This window comes from Musa acuminata, chromosome BXJ1-4 (genome assembly GCF_036884655.1).
Source record: "Musa acuminata AAA Group cultivar baxijiao chromosome BXJ1-4, Cavendish_Baxijiao_AAA, whole genome shotgun sequence".
In the NCBI taxonomy this organism is placed as follows: domain Eukaryota; kingdom Viridiplantae; phylum Streptophyta; class Magnoliopsida; order Zingiberales; family Musaceae; genus Musa; species Musa acuminata.
In genome coordinates, this window is record NC_088330.1 from 37,600,573 (window position 1) to 37,622,499 (window position 21,927).

The 21,927-nt window shown below is 34.6% G+C and overlaps 2 protein-coding genes across 2 annotated transcripts; one reads left to right on the forward strand and one right to left on the reverse strand.

Moving 5' to 3' along the window:
* The first annotated feature begins 4,385 nt into the window (after positions 1-4,385).
* On the forward strand, positions 4,386-9,633 carry LOC135663618 (uncharacterized protein C6C3.02c-like). The gene is made up of 5 exons (XM_065176846.1): positions 4,386-4,536; positions 8,217-8,276; positions 8,842-8,919; positions 9,014-9,192; positions 9,339-9,633. The coding sequence occupies exons 1-5, from the start codon at positions 4,515-4,517 to the stop codon at positions 9,426-9,428; spliced, it is 429 nt and encodes a 142-aa protein (XP_065032918.1). The 5' UTR covers positions 4,386-4,514; the 3' UTR covers positions 9,429-9,633.
* A 2,100-nt stretch (positions 9,634-11,733) lies between these two features.
* On the reverse strand, positions 11,734-21,405 carry LOC135663634 (methylmalonate-semialdehyde dehydrogenase [acylating], mitochondrial-like). The gene is made up of 19 exons (XM_065176847.1): positions 21,334-21,405; positions 21,125-21,222; positions 20,944-21,018; positions 19,984-20,145; positions 19,833-19,911; positions 19,491-19,645; positions 19,290-19,353; positions 18,247-18,326; positions 17,727-17,792; positions 16,370-16,420; positions 16,086-16,237; positions 15,823-15,913; positions 14,704-14,784; positions 13,984-14,061; positions 13,045-13,080; positions 12,928-12,971; positions 12,771-12,849; positions 12,117-12,207; positions 11,734-12,014 (listed from the first exon to the last, which is right to left on the reverse strand). The coding sequence occupies exons 1-19, from the start codon at positions 21,356-21,358 to the stop codon at positions 11,905-11,907; spliced, it is 1,617 nt and encodes a 538-aa protein (XP_065032919.1). The 5' UTR covers positions 21,359-21,405; the 3' UTR covers positions 11,734-11,904.
* Between the last annotated feature and the right edge of the window lie 522 nt (positions 21,406-21,927).

Sequence of the window (21,927 nt, forward strand, 5' to 3'; positions counted from 1 at the left end):
TTGCGATGCCATCTTTTGAATTGGATTTCAAATATTTTTGTGGGTAAAATGATAAAAATACCAGAATCAGATGTGAAATAAGTTTGGATTATGTAATGATTAGCTGAGCTTTAAAATGAATATGTTGTACGTATAACATCTTTTGGGATGGTAAATTGTTTTAATCCGCTTAAATCAAATTGAGATAAGGACAAATATAAACATGTAAAACAGATATCTAAGATGGATGGTGTAATCACGAGCTCAATCTTTTCAATGATGATTAGTCAAAGTCAAAGATTTGAAGGATGATATATTGTTTTTTATTTTTGAAGATTTTACTAAAAAAATAATAATGTGGTTTTAGTGAATGGCGCTCACATATTTATTTTTTTTATTAGAGGATGAATCCAAAAATATCTTTCAATTAGCTTGATTTGACTCAAGGATTGGTTCGATTCAATCTGAGTCTTGATCTTGGTCGATTGGATTTTGGTTGGATCCTAAGCAGGTCGGATTGGATTTGAATCAAAACGCATGGGAGACGGATCGACGAAAGTTACACTCTTATGAGCGATAGTAACGAATAACGATCCTCTTCTCTCCGACGATGAACAATGACAACATCCTCCCCTCTCCGATAGTGATGGCATCATTGAGGAGCGACGACCTCATCTCATCCCCAACGACATCAACCAAGTCACCTCTTCAATGACCTCATCTCCTCTTCAACCATTAATGTGCGATTCTTTCTTCAATGGGCCATGACATCACCAATCACAAAAGTAAGATATTGAAAAGAACCAAAATTTTGAAACTATTGCTAATGCTCCTCAAAACTTTGTAAGATTAAGAAATTTAATTATTTAAAATTTTAAAATTATTTAAATTATTTTATTTTACTTGTTGAGATCACTATAAATAGTCATGCAAATAAAGAGACAAGTATAGTAAGTTTGATTATGGATGTTATATATTGGTGTAAACGTAGATACCAAAGCATCCATATTCAACGATTTAAAATAATTCATATCCAACTAAGCATCCAATACCTTCATAAATATTAGATGAATAGTAACTTAGGGTCCAATACCTTTGGAAACGACACGATAGCAAAAAAAAAAAAGAATTAATGAGTTGAATAATCAAAAAATAAGTATCATGACTAATGTACCTTAGAAAAAAAATCTCATATTTGGCCCTTTATTGACTCTAAAATAAGAAAAAAATATAAAAATAATACAAAACATGTTAGAACATGATATCATGATTTTAAAAAAGTTTAAGTAGATTTAAAAGTAATTGAAGATATTCAAACTTAAGTTACATAAGTTATACTCGAGTCATACTCGAGTCACATTAAACAATAGATTCAATATAGGAATCCTTTATTTCTTCAATTAATGATTAAAAAAATAAAAAATAAAAATAATATAATAGCTATTATAGATATTTTATTATAATAGTAAAAAAGTTTGAGTAGGTCTAGGAATAATTGAAGATATTCAAACATAAGTTATACTTAAGTTACATTGGATCACAGATTTAATATAGGAATCCCTTATTTATTCAATTAATGACCCAAAAAATTAAAAAATAATATAATGACCGTTAGAAATATGTTATTATAATTTTGATGAAGTTTTAGTAGGTTTGAGGATAATTGAAGATATTTACACTTATACTCAAGTTATACTATATTATAGATTCAATGTGAGAATCCCCTATTTCATCAATTAATGATCAAACAATAAAAAAAAAAACTAATATAGTAGTTGTTAGAAATATGTTATTATAGTTTTGAAGAAGTTTTAATATGTTTGGAGATAATTGAATATATTTACACTTAAGTTACGTTTAAGTTACACTTGGTTACACTCCAATTACACTAGATCACAAATTCAATATAGGAATCTCCTATTTCATTAATTAATGACTTAGAAATTAAAATTAATTATATAAAGTGATACTAAACATATTAAGATATGATAGTTTTCAAGAAGTTTGGATAGCTTTAGGGGTAATTTTTCTATTTACACTTATGTTACACTAAAGTTATATTCACTCACTTTATTTTAATTTATTTAGTTAGGCATACTGCATTAATATATTTTGTGATGTGTCTATGTTTGAATTTATCCTTTTTTTTATCCCACAAATTTTGAATATAATATCCCCTATTTATAACCTATAATTTTTTATGTATAAGAGAATGATGCCATTACACAAATCTATATTGCCCTTATTACATGCAATATATATCATAACTCAAAGATTTATATTAATTATTATTAAGTTATATGCAACTAATTAAAATTTATTTTTAGATTTAATGTCGAAGAAGCTTTAAACATCCATTCCTCATTCACTCCATGCTATATTGCCCTTTGATACATCCCCTCCTCCTTCCTCATCTGTCTTTCCTCAACTACCTCTAAACCCATTTTATAATCCATAATTAATAGTCATTGTTACATCGACTATTTTAAATATTATTTTTTATTAATCTAGTGTTAGGTTTTGAGCTGACCTGATTTACATTTCCCTTAGGGTTTGTTATCGCAATATTTATCCAAGGATACCTTTGTGTCATGATCGAATTTAACCCCAATAACATTGCTTTAATTTTAGGGGTTTCCAATCGTGGGGAACTAGAGATATTGAAACTATAGATTTGGGTTATCTTTTTGAGAATTTCTTTAGAGAAACAATCATTTCATAGTTGTGAACTTTCAACTCTCTTAAGAAAGATAATTAACTTATCATAAAATCCATCAAAGTCTTCACGACTTCATTCAATATGTTTTTTTATATGAAACTACCAATCGAAATCTTTATTGTATGTTCGTAATAATTATCTTCGAAGTGTAATATTTATTTGTAAGAACTTATTCTTTGATTTCTATAGACTTGCTAATGCAAGATGGATGACCTCGATTCTCTCTAAACATATTGTATTGTTGCTCGTTTATAAACTTTGTAATCCGACATATATCACTGCCACGAGCAATAATCATCCATCCAAAATTCTCAACCTTATATCACTTCTACAAACTTGAATTTTCATTTCAAAATTCATCGTTTTAACAAATTCTTGCAAAGCTCTTTTAAGCTCTAAGATATCTTTAAATACCTACAAAACATGGACTCAAGTGTCAAATATCACAATAAATCTTTATATTTCATATTGTCATATGAACAATAGCAAATTTCATTTCATTTGGATATGTAGTTAAAATATTAATGTTAAAGTCATATTCTTCTACAACCCTCCTCCAAGATTGAAATAGATCAGCTCACCAATAATATCATGGGCATCAAATGTATAATGATCTACATCTTCTTCTTCGATTTCTTCTAGTATTCTCTACTTAGCCCACTCTTCTTTGAATATCTCATAACTATTTTCATTATCATTACAAATGTTTTGTTTAAATTGAAGCTAGTAAGTTTGAGGTTGTGCAAAGATCCTTCAATTTGTTCTTCTAACTCATGGCCACTCGCAAAAGCAAAGTTTGATGATTTAAGTTGTGTAGAGGTAGATCTTTCAACTTGGTTTTAAAATTATTTCTGATTTCACTATTGACAAAGGTGTTGTTTCATTGTAAGTATTCATCTAATCTAGAAAACTGAATATTTCATTCGAAAGTGAATCATCTGTAATAAGTTACTCATATTTAAATAATATTTGAAACTAATAGACAAAACTACAAAGATATCATCATTTAATACTATATATTTTTTATTATTATCAAGGTGATGCTTTAATGATACTACAAATATTTTATTGATACTATAAAAAGTCATATAGTGATTCAATTAGGTTGTAAAATACTATACGATGATACAATAACGAAGTATTGATCATCGACATGGCATAAAGCTTAATACTCAACTAATGGCCATGGCGACAATGAACAACAGAAAGATCGATGTACTTTTGTCCACCTCCAACCCCATTGGTGATGACAATTATGACCCCCTTCCTCTCGACAATCGCTTCTTGATGAAACACAACAACAATCGCTTCTTGGTAGGACTCGACGATGATGACACCATCATTGAAGCTCGATGCCTTATTGGCAAGAACCACAACCTGATGGCTAGGGCTCACGATGAATGACGACGATGATGTTTATATTAAATACTTAAAAGTTATATTGAAAAGGTTTGGTTCAATAAAATTGGTTATTAAGAGTATTTTGATCTTATTATGTAAATAGGGGTACTCCTAATATTAAAAAAAAAACATGAGGCGTCATACGATAAAATTCTTAGGGGATTCCATTGGCACCGCTTGATTATAGCCATCCTTTCATTTTGTGGCCATTTGATTGTAATCGGACGGCTCATAATTTTCTCATCGCACATTAAATCCGCACATTCATGTCGATAAGAAACTTGAAACTAAATCTCGTGACGTCTTCTCGGCTATACAAACCCGAGTCCTCGCTTCCCGAATACCCATTTCACCGCTGCGCCTTTCTAGGGTTTCGTCCTCCTCCGGCTCTTCGCTTGCGTCGCTATTCGCCATCATGCCTCGCCGAAGCTCTGGTGGTACGTGTTTGTCTTGAATGCCTTCTATCCGTTCTCTTTAGATCTCTCTAGGGCTCTGGATCATCGCCGGATGCCGTGTTGCTTTGCTTTTGGCCTCCCTCCTCATCGAATTCATGTCGATTTCCACTCGTTGGGCCATCAAATTCCTTGCGTTTGTGTTATGATCTGATGACATAATATATATGACCGCTCGATTCTCTGTATGCTATTCCTTATTAGTAAGGCATCTTCTTTTTAACTCTTTGTATATGGTAATCTCTTTTTCATAGTGTTATCGGTGTCTTTCAGGTTTAGTCCATTTGCTGCCTTCTTTATTTCTTCAATAAAAATAGCATTGGTGTAGTTGATTTGGGAGTACTTGTAGCCACTGGCATATTTAAATTTTATTTACATACATAAATTATATTGGAGTTGCTTCAGTCTAGTAATTGGCATGATTTCCTTTTCATGCAGCCAAAGTGAGGTATTACGGGTAATTCCTCCAATAAATAGTTGAACACTTGAAATTTAACCTGGTACCAAGTATACATTATAAAAAGAATAATTTGGTACGAGGATAAATTGTTGAAAAATTCATAAAAGTGGATTGTGGAAAGTTTTGTGTATATAATTGGTAGTATTGATGATTGCATGGAATCTTTAATTATCTTGGTTGTGGACCAACGAAAAAACCTATCTAATGATATAGGTGAAGCATCCGATAGCCAAAAAATTACATCAATTATGTGGACCAATAACTTGTTAGACCCCACATTTGATTCACCATGTATGAAAACAATCAGTTGTTCCACAGGTGCAACCATCATGGAATGCTGATTTTGTGAATGATTAACATTGATTATGGCAGATTGATGATTATTTACAGGAGACATAACTATCTAACATTGTTGGGGATATCTGGTTTGCGTTGGAAGTTTGTGGCATAATGGCATGAATCTGCTGATAAGAAGTAGCAAGTGATGTGTTAACTACTTTGATGTTTAAACAGGAGCCTAGGTTGCAAGTACTGTGTTTCTGTGGAGGCATGAACCTTGCGATGTTTCTTCACCATATTTCTAGCGTCAAAGGCTTATGTTCCTTGTATGATTACAGAAAGGTAGTGATCATACTGTGTCCAGGGGCTAAAGTAAAATGAGCAGTACAGCAGTGATTGAATGTTGTGGTGTATTCATTGTGTGATAAATTATATACTTGGGTACAGATGTTGGAGTACCTGTGCCTGTTCGTCAGTTGCCTGGTAACTTTTCATCGATTTCTTCCTATGGCTGTTAATGGACAAGACCATAATGGAATGTTTCATGATTTCAAATACTGGTTGGTACATACTTTTGTTTCATTGTTTCAAATACCAATTGGACCAGTATGTACTGATCGGCTTTAGATATATAACCAGATACCACAAATTGGTATACCACCTTCTGCATTGGTGCCATACATGTCCGACAAGTGTTGGAACTCGTGTGGGCCTGTTATTTAAAATCTTGGTTTGTGCATTGAAAATTTTTGGGTTAACAATTAGGTCAGGGACATTTGAAGATGATGATGTCTTTATAGCCAGGTAAAGGATATGCTGAAGTTAAAGCTAACAAAAGATGTGCACAGGAAACAAACAATACATATGAGATTTTCAAGATAACCAAGTAGAGGGAAGGATGGTGCCACTTAGAATTGTAAGGTCTCCTACTGAATTGGAAGCAGGCGTAGCATTATTTAATAAATCTATGACCTAGAAGATGAGCCAGTCTTATATGTCTCAGGGTCTTCTACGCATGGTAATGACAAAAGAAAATAGAAAGAACTTGGAGGACTAGTATGAGTTTGCATTGAGGAAAAAGAATTTGTGTATTCTAGATTTTGTCTATGATGGGATCCTCTTGTGATAAGAAGGATTTACACTTGATGCAAGAATGATGTGGTAGCAAACCAAATGCACTTACCACTGTTCTTTCTTCATTGAGAAAATCACTACTTCTATCTGCTGCAACAAAATTCCATAACGATAGATGTGGGAGTGTGCGTGTGCGTGTGTATGAAATAAAATAGAAGAGAGAGAATCACTACTGCTGTTAACTGCAATAATATTCCAGCAAGATATGTGGGGGATAGTGAAACAAGAGAGAACAGAGAGAATCACTACTGTTTTCAACTGCAATAATACTCCAACAAGATGGATCTATGGGAGAGTGAAATAAGAGAGGAGAGAGAGAGAGAGAGATAGAAATGACAAATAGGAAGAGAAATATTAGGCTGATTGTAAAACATGTCATCTAACTTCATTTTTAAGTTCCACAAGTTTTTCTTAGGAATATATTTTATACCTATACAGTTATGTTCAAGATATTTCATTTATAACTCTAAACAACCAAGAAAAATATTTGTAAACATTCAAAACAATCAGTTGTTCAATGTAGAAATGTTTAAATTCATCTAAACTTTGTTATTTGAGTGAACTTGCTGATTGAATTTGGACTTGAATGAGAGGATTCATGTCATGACTTGATACTAATTGATTATCCTAAGATAATCTTTGACTCTTTCATAACCTATAAGACATACTGAGGTTTAAAATTTTGTCAAATACATAAATTCATTTGTATGGCAGTAAAAATAAGAAAATTGCTGCTAAAATAATAGGAGAGAGAGAGAGAGAGAGAGAGAGAGAGAGAGAGAGAGAGAGAGAGAGAAATGACAAATAGGAAGAGAAATATTAGGCTGATTGTAAAACATGTCATCTAACTTCATTTTTAAGTTCCACAAGTTTTTCTTAGGAATATATTTTATACCTATACAGTTATGTTCAAGATATTTCATTTATAACTCTAAACAACCAAGAAAAATATTTGTAAACATTCAAAACAATCAGTTGTTCAATGTAGAAATGTTTAAATTCATCTAAACTTTGTTATTTGAGTGAACTTGCTGATTGAATTTGGACTTGAATGAGAGGATTCATGTCATGACTTGATACTAATTGATTATCCTAAGATAATCTTTGACTCTTTCATAACCTATAAGACATACTGAGGTTTAAAATTTTGTCAAATACATAAATTCATTTGTATGGCAGTAAAAATAAGAAAATTGCTGCTAAAATAATAGAATATAAAAGTAATCTGAGACTTGGAGTCTTGGACTCAAGTAAGATTTGTCCTAATCTATACAAATGCTAGACTAACTTATCTACCTCCGACAGCAGATACATCCAATAGTTCTTTTATTCTATGTTTGTCTTCATTAGTGTCCTTTGTTATTCTTGTGAGTAGACATCAATGTATATATGCTTTGACTTATGTGTCCACTTAGATAATTTTGGCATTTGATTTTTTGCAGCTGTTTCTATTTTGTTTTCTTTTTTTTGGTTTTTATTAAAACAAGTTCTTCTATTGCAATTGATTGGATTTCTAAGTTGTCACATTGGTTCTTAAATATAAATAGTTTCTTATTGTTTGAACACTTCATTACTTCCATATTGCTTTTGCATTTGATCTCTTGGATTCTGTGTTTGGTTTTCTTGTCTCAGGCTTCTTATAGGCTTGCTAATCTAATTGGTGATATGAATCTGGTTTTTTTTCTGGTGATTTTTAGGATGCAATATATTGGTTGTATGTATTGCTTAATTACATTATTTCCTTTATTATGCTACTGAATTGTCCATCATTTAATACTCAGATAATATGTAGGTCGTTCAGCCCCTCGTGCTGCTCGACGTCCTGCTCCTGTGAGGAACCCACCCCAACCTGGTAATACTTGAATTTAAGTTAGTATTGTTATTGAATAATTAAAATATGTGCAATGTGTTTTTACATCTGATGTTGTCTTATCTTATGTGGTTATTTGTTGAAGCTACATTATTTTTTTTTTCATAGTATTAGAATCGAAGTTTTTCATGCAAACTTCTTGTGTGTGTTTTAGTATTTGGATAATTATTTTTAATTTAGATTTTGCTTTAACTGTTTTAATTTCATCTAATTTTCTATTTCTAGTATCAAGTGATATCAATCCCATTGATGGTGCCAAGAATCTCCACACAGATTTCACCCATTCACTGCATCTCGTTTTTGTGCATAAGTTATTGCAAGAACCAATTAGAAAACTGGCAAAAATTAAATAAATTGTACAATAGTCGATCAATTGATAATTGAAATGGAATGACAGCTTGAAAGAGAAGTTTGATTAGATTAATTATTTTAATTGTTTGAACCTTTATTATGCTTTCTGATATTTGTGAACTGTGATATGTGGCAGTCAGGACATTAGTTTAGTGGTGGCAATCAACTTAACAGTTTTTGATTTGTTTTGATGCAGCACGTCAAGCTCCGCCTCCAGCTCCTGTTCAGGGTGGTGGATCTATCCTGGGGGGAATTGGATCCACCATCGCTCAAGGTTATGATGTCATCTATCTGCTTTTCCATTTCACTATAATTCTGCATTCTAAATCTGTGGACAGATCTTGCTCATATGGGATGTTGTTTACCAGGTGTGGCATTTGGCACGGGGAGTGCCGTTGCTCATAGGGCAGTCGATGCTGTTATGGGGCCTCGCACCTTCCAGCATGAGACCATTGCATCCGAAGCTCCTACTGCGGCAGCACCTGCCAACCCAGTGAATTATGCTGGCACAGATGCATGCAGCATCCACTCGAAGGCTTTCCAGGATGTACGTGTTCTTCTGATCTCACCTTTTCTTTTCTCTCTCTCGTCTACTGCTGTCTAATTTTTTTTGTCGATGAGTTACGAGTCTGCTGTGTCTGAAGTTACCGTTGTTGAATGTTTGAAACTAAAGCTTCTGTTTCCATTCTACAGTGCATCAACAACTATGGCAGTGACATCAGCAAGTGCCAGTTCTACTTGGACATGCTGAACGAGTGCCGCGGAGGATCTGGTGCCGCTTGATCTCTTATTATTTCAGACTTGATGATCCCTTGTTTCAAGTAACAATAATAAACCCTGGTGTCAAGAAATGACTTGCAACTTACTTTGTCTTACTTAGTATGGTCAATAATAATAAATCCACTACTTGTAAAAAAAAAATCTCCCAATTGAACATATCATGGATGTTTGAACTTCTGTTTTTCAATAATTGTTGCTTCTGTTTTTATGTTCATTAAATAGATCCTTTTAAGTTGCTTTTGTTTTTAACAATAATTGTTGTCCTTTACTACTAATTCTTTCACATTCATCAACCTGGATAGATTGAGAAAGTCGGATGGTTTTAAGTTTCATTAAATAGATCCTTCTAAGTTGCTTTTGTTTTTCAACAATAATTGTTGTCCTTTACCACTAATTCTTTCACATTCATCAACCTGGATAGATTGAGAAAGTCAGATGGTAATTTGTTTATTATAAATGACATTATAATGATTATACAGGTCAATGACCATTTTTCAAACTTTGATGTTTTTTTCTTTAACCAATATTAATATTTAAATATGCATAATTATTATAAGAACCTAAATAATCATTTAAATCATCTAATCTACAACTAGAGGACTAAAGATAGACGTAATAAGGTAAATGGGTGAAATGTAAGTTACATCATTTTCATTGCCTAAATAATTAATTTTAACTTGTTATCCATTTTATATTCTTTTAAAGTACTAATAATATTAATATATTTAATTATAAGTAAATGATAAATATCAGATAAGGGCAGGATGACAACGATGGGATTACCCTAAAAAAATTAAAAGCTTTGAATTCATCACATAAGGGCAAGACGACAAGGATGAGATTACCTTCACCATCATATCATTCATGAGGGTGAAGGTAGAGACAACATATAAGACCGACCGTAACGAGGGTGAGGGTAGGTAGAGACAACATATAAGATCGTAACGAGATAAAAGTCAAAGATAATTTTATTTTTTAGAGAATAAAAAAAATAAAAAACTTTGAATTTGAAATTTGCCCTGTATGTAACTCGTGCTGCTTTGAGACGTGACCTGCGACCTCTCGTTCTCTTGCTCAATGGCCTCCTTATTCTCCTATCACCTCCTTTTTTTTATTTCTTCCTCCACCTGCTGTTTCATCTTTCCTCTCATCTTCCTGCCTGTAACGAACCTACACATAGCACTAGACCGGATCGGACCTGCACCAATCCGATCATACACTGATACAAGTCGAGTTACTGAAACTGAAACCGCAAACCTTGATTATGTTTTTTCTATAAATTATGTTATAGCAAACATTATAAACATCAAAAAGTAAGCACACTAAAATTAGGCTAATTACAAATTACCCTATAATTAAAACTTCTTAGTATCCCAATCTCTATATTTAAAAAAATTATATTAGACTCCATTAATCCAAACGTCATCGGTTTTACCGATAAAAATATGAAAATAAATAAAAATAATAATTTTAATGTTCTAGTTATTAATATCGAATGACGTTGGTGATGACAAACGTCAATGCTATCGGAAGCTGTGGGTAGCTATTATGGATGAAAAGAATGGCGACAAGATGTGTGAACCACTTTGCGTCTACGTCGATACCGACGTAATTCTCGAGCGACCCTTAAATCGCTATGTATCGACAACCCTTTTGCTACTTGGTAACTACATCGACGTTAACGTAGATGCAGAGTGATGAAAGGGCTGCTCAAGTGGTTGTTATGGATGAGGAGAGCGACGATAGGAGGTGAAGGCCACTTGACATCGCGTCAATGTTAATGCAATTGCTGAACGACATCGCTCTATCGATGCAAATGCTGAGCAACGAAAGGGCAACTTGATAACTGCATCAGTATCGACACAAATGTAGAGCGTCCATCAACTCTCATCCACAATAATCACTCTTGACCCCTAACAATATCGTCCTCCGCCACCATCAACATCGTTCACCACCACCAAATGTTAAATTTTTTTTATTATTATTTATTTTCAATATTATGATAAATAAAACTAAATATTTTACTTTCATAACTATAAAAATCGAGATGTTAAAAAAATCTACCTATAAAAGATAATCTATAATTAACTCATGAAATTATGTTATAGCAAAGGGGTAAGATTGATTGAAATTACACGCATATATAAGTTGTTATGGTACACACAATCGTACCTACGGAAGCATCCACTAGCTATTGCAGACGACGACATGCATCCCCCTTCACAAGTCGGTCTACATTGTCCTGGCAAAGGATGCCTTGATAAGGAAAAGCTTGTGTGCAGTATTATCCTGTAGGCTCGGCCGCGAATAAGAAAGCATGCTTATGTGAAAATGAAAGAGAAGCAAATTCCACCATTATTGTACAATGTTTCCTACCAAATAACATTACTCTTATTTATTATTTGATATCCTGCAAACCAAGCATAAGCATGAGATCCGCAGGAGTGGCACGGTGCAGAGCAGAGCAGGAACAACGCGATCACGATTTATGCGACGTAGGCATTGCAAGTGAGATCCCCTGGCCAGGCGCATCCTTCCACTGTTGAGTCACCGTCTTGAGCTGTGTGTAAAACTGTACACCTGCCTTGCCTGCAAATAGGATCACACTTGGTCAAGGAACAAACAGTTTCTGAATTTTTATGCCAGAGGGTCCTTCTAAACTTGTCCTAATTAATGCATGCAAAGTCATACCATAGAAGTTGAGATCCCCAGCAAAAGAGGCCTTGGAGCCGGTAAATGAGAAGAACGGCAGAGGTACAGGAATCGGCACATTGATACCAACCTTAATGCACATTATAAAACATGTCAGGTAAAGGAAAAGGAGTCCTTCTACCAAACTATTTATATTTAGGACTTTTTACATAAGAAGACATGATGAAGAATATACAAGGATAAGATTTACCATATATGACCAGTGCAATCGGCTGCATTCTAGAATCTTTACGAGGACAATTACGTCACCTAATGACTAGTACTGCTAAAGTGTGCAAAGAAGGATTCATAAACCGGAAGCAAAAAAGGATAGGTGTGCAAATTGTGGAGCCTATTAGTATAGGTAGATATCTTGTTGCCTACAAGCCTAACATGAATGACTGCCCACACTCGCAAAAACAGAGCCATAATCTAGAGTTTGTATGGACTTATGTGCAACCAGCAGAAAAAGATCATAGTGAACATCATGGCAGCATGGCACGTGATATCCATGAATTTTTCAGTAGAACATAATATCCATGATCTATACCAATTATTATATACAAACTCTTCGCAAATTCATTAATTTCCTTTGTGATTTTGAATAAGGTTTAGGCAGACAAAAAATCCATGTATTAAAATAGTACAACCTACCTGTCCAGCCTCAATCTCAGTCTGAAATTTTCTTGCAGCAACACCTGATGTTGTAAATATGGATGCTCCATTACCATATCTGAGATATCGAAGAACCATTCAGTTAAATCAGCAGTGGTTACCAAGTCTTGAAATGAAAAATAGAAGTAAGCTTTACTTGTTACTATTGACAATATGGATAGCCTCATCAAGGCTGTCAGCCTGTCACCAAAAACAAAAAAACTGTCAGATCTAGAGAAGAAAAAAAACTTTAAAGTAATAAAATGAATTTTACCTTCATCAAGAGCAAAACTGGACCAAATATCTCCTCCTGTTAAATTTAATAAAACAATGAAATTAAACTTCGATATTGTTCATCAAAATAGAATTATTCCACCTGGTGTGATTTCACCAATGATACAGTTGTTTTTTGTATATGTACACTTGAAATAAAACGTATTGGCATATGTAACCATCGAAAACTGGATTATGCATTCCTCTTATTGCAAATATAAACATCCTAACACGCTCCTTTTCCATTTGAACGATGTTGGGTGGTATAAGTTACATAAGTGAATGATTAATCCAACAAATCACTTACTATGCTACCCCTTATAATATTGTTCTTTGCTAATGACCCTCTGGTTGCTTTTCATGTTCCCTCCTCCAGTACACCAAAAACAAGTCATGGGATATAAAAGGAAATTAGATTTGTGAGCATGTCAAGCCTGTCTGCCGCCAAGCCCTTCACTCCTATTTCTTCACACTGACACCAGCTCCTTTTCTCTCTCATGGTTTCCTTTACTGTCAACTGTCAGCATGTGATGGTACAACTGAGCTGCCACACCTGCTCACCTTTCAGTAAGTTCACATCCTTAAACTAAAAAGTAGTTGATAAAACTTTTTTGCAAATGACTTTTGTTCTAATACACACAATGTCATTCAAGATAGCAAATGGAGGAGCTAATGCAGGTTTCTAACTATATAGTTATACATGCACAATTCAATTTTAGAGCGGCATATATGCAAATACATTGTGCATGTAGCCAAACCCATATAGTCGGGACCTTACAGCTAATACTTTAGAGGGCCATGCATGCAAAACCACATTATTCAAGTACTGCTTCAAACCAGATCAGACTTCGTAACAAAGAAAATTGTTCACATTTTTATGGTTGCACTGGAACAACTGGCAAAGAGGAAACAGGCAACAGTGAGGGCGAGAAATATGTACCTTGTAACATTCCATGTCACTTGTAGTATCAGCTAAAATAGTAGGACCAACGAAGTTGCCATTTTCAAGACCACGAACCTAACAGAACAGGATCAATGATAATTATTAGTTGACCATCGATTATAATACAAACAAGAAACTCTCAACTTAATTATCACTTTCATAAGCAACCCCTTCGACACCATTTGGTAGATAACTACCTCAACAAAATAGTGACCTAAGCACTTTATTTGCAATATAAACAAGCAACTCTCAACTTAATTATCACTTTCATACAGACTAAGCAACCCCTTGGACACCATTTGGTAGATAATTACCTCGGAAAAAAATAGTGATCTAACCACTTTATTTGCAGTATAATTTTACAGAAAGAGAGAGTTTATTGACCAAAAATGCAATAGAGCTCTTTCTCTAGTCCAGACAACAACAGCATTTAGCAACTAGGATCCCATTCCATGTATACTAGGTTTGTTACTTGTTCCAAAGAGACACACTTTTACTAAGTGGTAGGGTCACCTTAAGGTAAACCCAGTGCTCAAAACTTTCTTTGCAGCATTTCATGCAGGTATTTTTGTTGGGTTCTCATCTTATAGAATAAAAATCTGATAATCAACAATATGATGAAATATTGAAACTTAGCATGAAGTAGAACATGTCAGTTAAATGCGAAAGAAAAATAGTATTTCACGATGAAATGCTCAACATGTGAGACATGCGTACCACAATGTCTCTGCCATCAAGTACAACCCTAGCACCACTTTCTACACCACTTTGGATTAATTTGCAAATCCGATCCTTCGCCTGCCACACAAAGGGCAACAAATTTCAAAAGGGTCAGAGATTGTTTATGAGAAAAGTAACAAAATGTCAATCATATGGAAGATCTAGAGCTTTATTGAAGGGAAAACTGAGGCAACAATAGTATGCAGTAGTCAATCAAAAGACTTGCTAAAACAGGGAAACCAAGGAAATATGATAATTAAACTAAGGATGCAGATACAAAATAAGACATGCCATTCAATTATTGAACCTGAAAATAAATGAGAGAACAACTAGCTGAAAGAAAAAAATGATGCACATTTTCAAGTTAAACAAAACCAAGAAACTTGTCTTTACAAAATAAGAAAATGTAAATTTTGCCATCAGTTTAAAGAGAATTGAATCTTCAATTTGAAGTTCACAAATTCTAAATCATAAAGGGCTCAATGACTCTATATCCGGTCTTCAAAAAACAAAATATTCTCCCTAAGGTAAGATATTAAAGCTTTATCAGCATTCTGAGGTTAACAAGGCTATTCTATGTAATGACATATTTAATTGCCCATGTTGTAACAAAGTCAACAAGGTTATTCTATGTAATGACTGTTGTAACAATGTTGCAAAATTGAAATGTCAGTTCTATATTGTTCCATGCTAATGTGGACGTCCTAGCATAGCTGTCAACTAGATAAGCAAAATTATGGCTTCCATTATAAGAGAACACATTCAAGACTCCCCCAAGCAAACCATAACTTTTACGAAGGGTTCCTCATCAATTCATCACTCATTAGTGTTTTCATATCTCCATGTAGAAAAACTTACAGCAAGCTTACATATCCGGTAAGAGAAACACAATCAAGACTCCCCCAAGCAAACCAGAACTTTTATGAAGGGTTCCTTATCAAATCATCACCCATTAATGTTTTCATATCTCCATGTTGAAAAACATAAAAAAACCTACATATCCAATAAGTAAATATTGTTTGACTCAATGGGATTAGTTCATGGGCAAACTTAATATATGAGAATGCTTACACAACAATGTTTTAGCAGAATGTTGACATCTTTAGATAATAATACCTGTCTGCTAATCACTGGACCAAGGTCTGTCCCTGGCTCTGTTCCTGCATTTACCTTTAGCATTTTGGCACGTTTAATTAGTTCATCCTCCCTGGCGAATTTAAAAACTAATAAGAGGTTTATTTCAAAAAAAGAAAATCAAAAGAGGTCTACACAAACTATGAGCCACAAATTAAATGCCCCAAAATACTATTATTAAGTTTTTTTTTACACACGAGATGATTATGTAACTACCTAATCATGTTCATTGAAATAAAATATACCATGATTTTGAGCCTCCAACAAACACAGCAGTGCTCAGTGCCATACACCTTTGACCAGCAGCACCAAATCCCGCAGCAACTAAGGCATTTAAAGTAGCATCTGGACTTGCATCAGGCATGATAATAGCATGGTTCTTTGCACCCATGTTTGACTGAAGAGAGTAAAGCATTAATGGTACATGCATTGTTTGTGCAAATATATGACAATCATCTAAATGGAAGAAACAGATGGAAAAAGAAAATGATCACTCGAGAATTTTTATCTGATAAAAAGACTAATATACCTGGACACGTTTCCCTTTAGCTGCTGCTCTAGCATAAATGTGCATTCCAGCCTATAAATAAGCAAGCAAAAAGAAAAGAAAAAGTTAAAGTCTAATGAAGGTCAAGTCATACATTCAATTAGACCTACTTGAGTTATACTTTCTGAAGTTCTTTATGAATCATCAACTATAGTTTCTAGAGTGTTTGTTAGCAATCATCTGTCAGGAAAAAGAAAACTATATGCCACTCCTAATAAGGGACTTATCCTACCAGGACTAAGCATCAAGAAGATAGATATGATATATACCTCAAGTCAAATATTTTTAAATACACGAGTATTTCACAACTAGGAATGGTAGGTGTTCTATAATAACAATCATATCACTAATCTAAATCTGAGAAGTCAACTCCACATGCAAATTGAGGAAACTACAAACTATACTACAAGTTCCTGAAACTTCATCTTGGTATGGTCACAAATTTTGCTATGAAACCAACATTATTCAACATAAGGTTGTTATTTGTATGATAGGTCTTGTTGCTCCAGCAATTCAGTTTTTAAAAGTTAGACTTGGGCATGGGCCATCTGAATACATTATTCTGATTGGTCCAGATTAGATGCCTTAATTTTGCAGGTGGCTTAATATGACTAAGTGCAGCTAACACTGATTTGAGTGGGCTTAATCTTGTGAAACTAAGATCTGTCTAGTTAAAGACATTTTGATACCAGTATATCTCACATCTAATCTATCTGTGAAGGTATTGGCATTGAAATTTTCAACGTGATCTCCTAAAATTTAGTCCAAGAAAATTATGTCAGGCCAGTCCCCCAAGTACCCATCCAGGCATAGGTCTTGAATTCTCAGTGCTAAACCATGTCTGCTAGGCCAATTCATTTACATATGATTCTCATGTCAGAATTTCTTTATTCTGGCAAACAACTTAATTCTTCAATTAACACATGAAGATCCAAAATCATCATCCAGCAAAACCTTACACATTAAGACTTAGAAACATCAATATATTTTCAATAATCAAAAAAGGATTTCATCCTAATAGCTAAAAAATGCAGCATTTAGGTAATAATTGCTCACCCCTTTAAGCATAAATAATTAAAATATGTTCTTAAAGGATTGCTCACGAAAGAATGTTCTTAAAGGATTCACTAGGTGGACCACAATATTAAAATAAAAAAGAAATGCATGGACAAAATAAGAAATAAACTGTGCGACAAATTATATTATGTAACAATTTGCTTTAAGTGCATCGAGATGTCATCAAGTGCTAGAACTTAAAGAGTCTGGTAATGTTAAATGTCCAGCACAAAAAAAATGTGATTAAGCAGTAGGGCAAACGACAATCAGAGGTATCACTTACTGTGTTTGAACCAACAAATGATATGGCCTTTATGTCCTCATCATCACAAATATTGTTAACAATATTCTGTCAAATAACATATGTCAGAATTTTTTTAATTAAAGACATGAAATACCAAGAATTAAATTTGAAAAAAATTCAGAAGCTTCAAGAAAGAAAACCCAATGAGAACCCCACCAGCGTTCGTCATATGTTCTTCTTTCACAGGTCAATTTAGTATTACACATAAGAGACATTATAAACATGCCATTTGACACTTTAAAATCCAATATTTGTTGTATAGCTTGCCACTTAAATATGAAAGTCTAAATAACTAAAAATCTCGAGTGTAGGAAAATCCTATTGTGCAACAGACCCTCAGATATGTGTTTCACACTTAAACATTTTGCCATGTAGTATATCTACCCTCCAATGTACCACAAGTATCTGAAGCACTGCATCAACCCTTATGTGATTCACATATTTAGTTAGGAATCACTTAGCAACTGCAAGATTTGCAAGCATCCAGAATAAGACTTACATTGGTGCCGTGAACAATATTTAAGACTCCATCTGGCAACCCAGCCTCCTTTGCTAGTTCCGCAAGCATCATTGAAGCTCCTGAAAGAATACTGAGAGATGTTAACTCTTCCATTTCTGATTTTAATAGTTGGTTCTTTTTCTTCTCCAGTATTATAAAAATAATAACTTATCTTTAAGTTCAATATACAGTTCATGGAAGCTTATCTATTACCCACAGTTCATCTTATTAAAAACTAAACCAACTGATTTCCAAAACCACTATAAAATTATACTAATAGAAGCTCAACAGTCAAACTTAAGTATGATTACTATAATGGATTAGTTCATGATAGCTTCATTTTGCTCATCTGCACCAAAATCATGTAATACATTCATAAAAAGTAACATCAGGATTTGAGTTATAATGCTCTGTTTTTGATCTTCATCACTCTACAATATGGCATTTAGCTCAGTTAAGATGTGTATTTACTGATAGCTATTTGGTTTCTGATCAAGTTGCACAGCATTTATAGAAGAGATATCTGGCCTCTGATTGAATAGCACCTACTCAAGGGATGCCCTTCACTATATAAATATAAAAGAGTTAATTTGTGTAATGGACAGTCCAACACAACTGTCGACATAAAATTGACAGTCTTATTATGGGTAAGCCCCACATCCCTTTTCTGTAGTATCCTATGAAGTCTTGCTAAACTTCCACATGCCAAGTACTATAATAGCTGATAGAGAAGATTATTACAGCTATTACTGTACAGCCAGGATAAAGGATCTTGATAGTGCATGGTTAATATTCCTTCAATGAGATAAAACATGGACAAAATAATCATACAGAGCCAACCTCTCATTCTGAATATTTGAAACACTGACCTTTAAAGTTTCTTACATGATTATCATTTCATTTGATATAACAGGTAGACATTAGGAACAAGCATCAACATGAATTTTGGTAATATTTGTAAGTTCTTTCTTCTTTTTTTTCATTTTTCCAATTCTGATATCAAAATACTAAAATAGTTATTCCAACTGACAAATATGTTTCACCTGGATCTTTCTCTGATGGCTTTAAAACATAAGTATTTCCGCAAGTAACTGCCACTGGGAACATCTGTGTTGAATAGATATAAAAAGATAAATGATGGTAAAGGCATACAACTGAATGAGATCTCTAAAATGCAAAGTCCAGGTGTGTAAACAATTAAGGTAGATCTTATAATATTATCCAAGAAAGGCATGTTCACATACCCATAGGGGAATCATTGCAGGAAAGTTGAATGGGCATATCCCAGCACACACACCAAGAGGTTCTCTAATACTATATGTGTCGATACCATTTGAAACATTGGATGCATATTCACCCATCTGTAATGTTGCCATTCCACAAGCATGCTCGACCACCTCTGGTAAAATGAAACCACAAAATTAATGAACTTAAATTTCCATCCAAAAAATTAGACTGGTCATACTTGGATCTCAGTTATAAAATACAAATCAAGGAATCATAAGGAGTGCATGACCATGGCCTCCCAAGGCATCCAAGAGAGTATGAAATTTGTAAAAACAATAAAGATTATAATCTAAACTGACCTAAACCACGAAAAACATCACCCTGCGCATCCTTCAGTGTCTTCCCCTGTTCAGTTGTAATATTCAAGGCAAGCTTATCCTGAAACAAGTACATAAAATCCAATATTAAAACATTCAATCCCAATAAAAGTTCAAGCTCCAGCTGGATTACCATGTCCCTTCGGATAAGCTCTTGAAGTTTGAACATAATCCGCTGCCGTGTTGTCAAGGGTACATTTCTCCATTGTGGAAATGCACTTTTTGCGGCACCTACTGCTGCTTTGAACTCTTCATTAGTAGTTAAAGGAACCCTCGAGACCACCTCTTGTGTTGCCTATCACGCCCACAAATAAAAGATTCACATCTTCCATGAAAAATGCTATCAGAAAGAACTTTGGTCAGAGTTTTAGCTTTGCACTTATTAAGTCCTTCAGTTACAACAGCACACATGTACACACATGTATACATTCTGTAAACTCAGACTTAAATGGAGTTAGAATTAAAGATCCACACCCTCCCAAGTTAACAGGTTATGTCGGAACTGGATTAAATCCTTGGGCATGATCTCAGCAATAATTATGGTTGTGTTTTAGCTAAAATGAACTGTTGTGTTTTAGCTAAATGTCTCAAACAAACTGTAAGTTCATTTTCATATACTTTGTTTTAAGAATGGAAAGAAGTGATCGATAGCAAAATTAGTAGCAAGAGTACCATAACTCTGTGACATTGTAGAATGAAGTAGAATCACACCTAGATCAAATTACAAGAAACAAGTCCAATTTAAGTTGTATTTCTCATCATCCAAGCCACTCTACACAAGTGAAATAATCAAACAGGCAACCAAATCTTTGAATGGGTAGATACTAATAATGCTTGAAGTAATCTTTATATCTACGAATCCTGAAATTTCAGATCGTTCATTAACATGCATCCGCGTGTTCTTTGGGTACAAGCAGACCATTAAATTTATCAAGCCTATCAGTCACAATGACAAATTCAATATTTAAAACTCAAAATTCAGCATAATCATATAGAAATAGGGATCTAATGATCCAATTGACAACGAAATGTGTAAACTGGAACGATGATTAACTGATCCAAGACAAACATGAACCGTACTCGACAAACTTACAGGGTTTATAACATCGATCCAATCCTCCGACTGTGACTCAACGAACTCTCCCCCGATGAGATTCCGAACCCTCGGCTGCAATTCCTCATCGAGTTAATCCTTCTATCCAGAAGGGCACGATGTTTCGCGGAAAGGATCAAGAGCAAAACGCATCAATCGGAAAAAAGATCCGAACGCTTACGGGATGGGTTCCGTGGATCGACGACGCTTCCGCAGCGGTGGATAGGTGAAGGACCCGAAGGGCGGTGGCGGAACACCGCCATGCCCGAAAGCCGGCAACTGCAGAGGAAGAGAGAAGGTGTGAGAAAGAGTTTGAGAAACGAAATTTCGGGGATTAACGGCGGAGGATTAGGGTTTTAAGGAGCGGAGAGGGGAGGGGAAGGCGGTCACCTCGGTGAAGCGAAGAGCGCAGCATGCTTGGGCAGGCGGCCGAGGGAGATGGAATGAGTATAGTTTGGACTCCACATCATTCGTTCATATACATATATATATACACGCATATACGCAGGCTGACGTACAGCATCCTTACTTAAAAATCGGACCCGCATCAGGTACCTTTCCTGTGATTGTAACATGGGTCCCACGATTACATTATTGCTTCCAGTCACAAGTCAGGTACTACGCACGGGTATGACACGTAATGGTCCACGGAATGAGCTTATCGGACAGGTGCGGAGCATTCGTATAGATGTACATCCTTTTTTTACCAGCGGTTCATTCCTCACGCGCCAGAGATTGCCCGTTTGTGAATGGGCAAAGAATTGGGCCCACATGGGGTCCATATCTTGCTCCAGTGGCGGCAGGTAAGATCTATCGCCTAAGACAGAAGCGGGCGGAAGGTGTTCGTGTTTGATCCGCGGTACATGGTGCTTGCGGGACCCACCTGGCACAGATAAATATTGGCTGACACGTGAACCGGTCAGCGTGAAGTGGCATTAGAATCCAGAAACAAGTCACGAACTCCATCCGTTGTACTTGTTGAGT

What these genes read in the sequence shown, in the direction of transcription:
- LOC135663618 (XM_065176846.1), top strand. Translation starts at nt 4,515, where the DNA reads ATGCCTCGCCGAAGCTCTGGTG. An exon ending in GCCTCGCCGAAGCTCTGGTG is followed by an intron (nt 4,537 to 8,216) that starts GTACGTGTTTGT and finishes GATAATATGTAG; the next exon opens with GTCGTTCAGCCCCTCGTGCT. An exon ending in ACTCGAAGGCTTTCCAGGAT is followed by an intron (nt 9,193 to 9,338) that starts GTACGTGTTCTT and finishes TCCATTCTACAG; the next exon opens with TGCATCAACAACTATGGCAG.
- LOC135663634 (XM_065176847.1), bottom strand. Translation starts at nt 21,358, where the DNA reads ATGCTGCGCTCTTCGCTTCACCGAG. An exon ending in GGATCGATGTTATAAACCCT is followed by an intron (nt 20,146 to 20,943) that starts GTAAGTTTGTCG and finishes TGGGCGTGATAG; the next exon opens with GCAACACAAGAGGTGGTCTC. An exon ending in CTGAGATTGAGGCTGGACAG is followed by an intron (nt 12,208 to 12,770) that starts GTAGGTTGTACT and finishes ATGTGCATTAAG; the next exon opens with GTTGGTATCAATGTGCCGAT.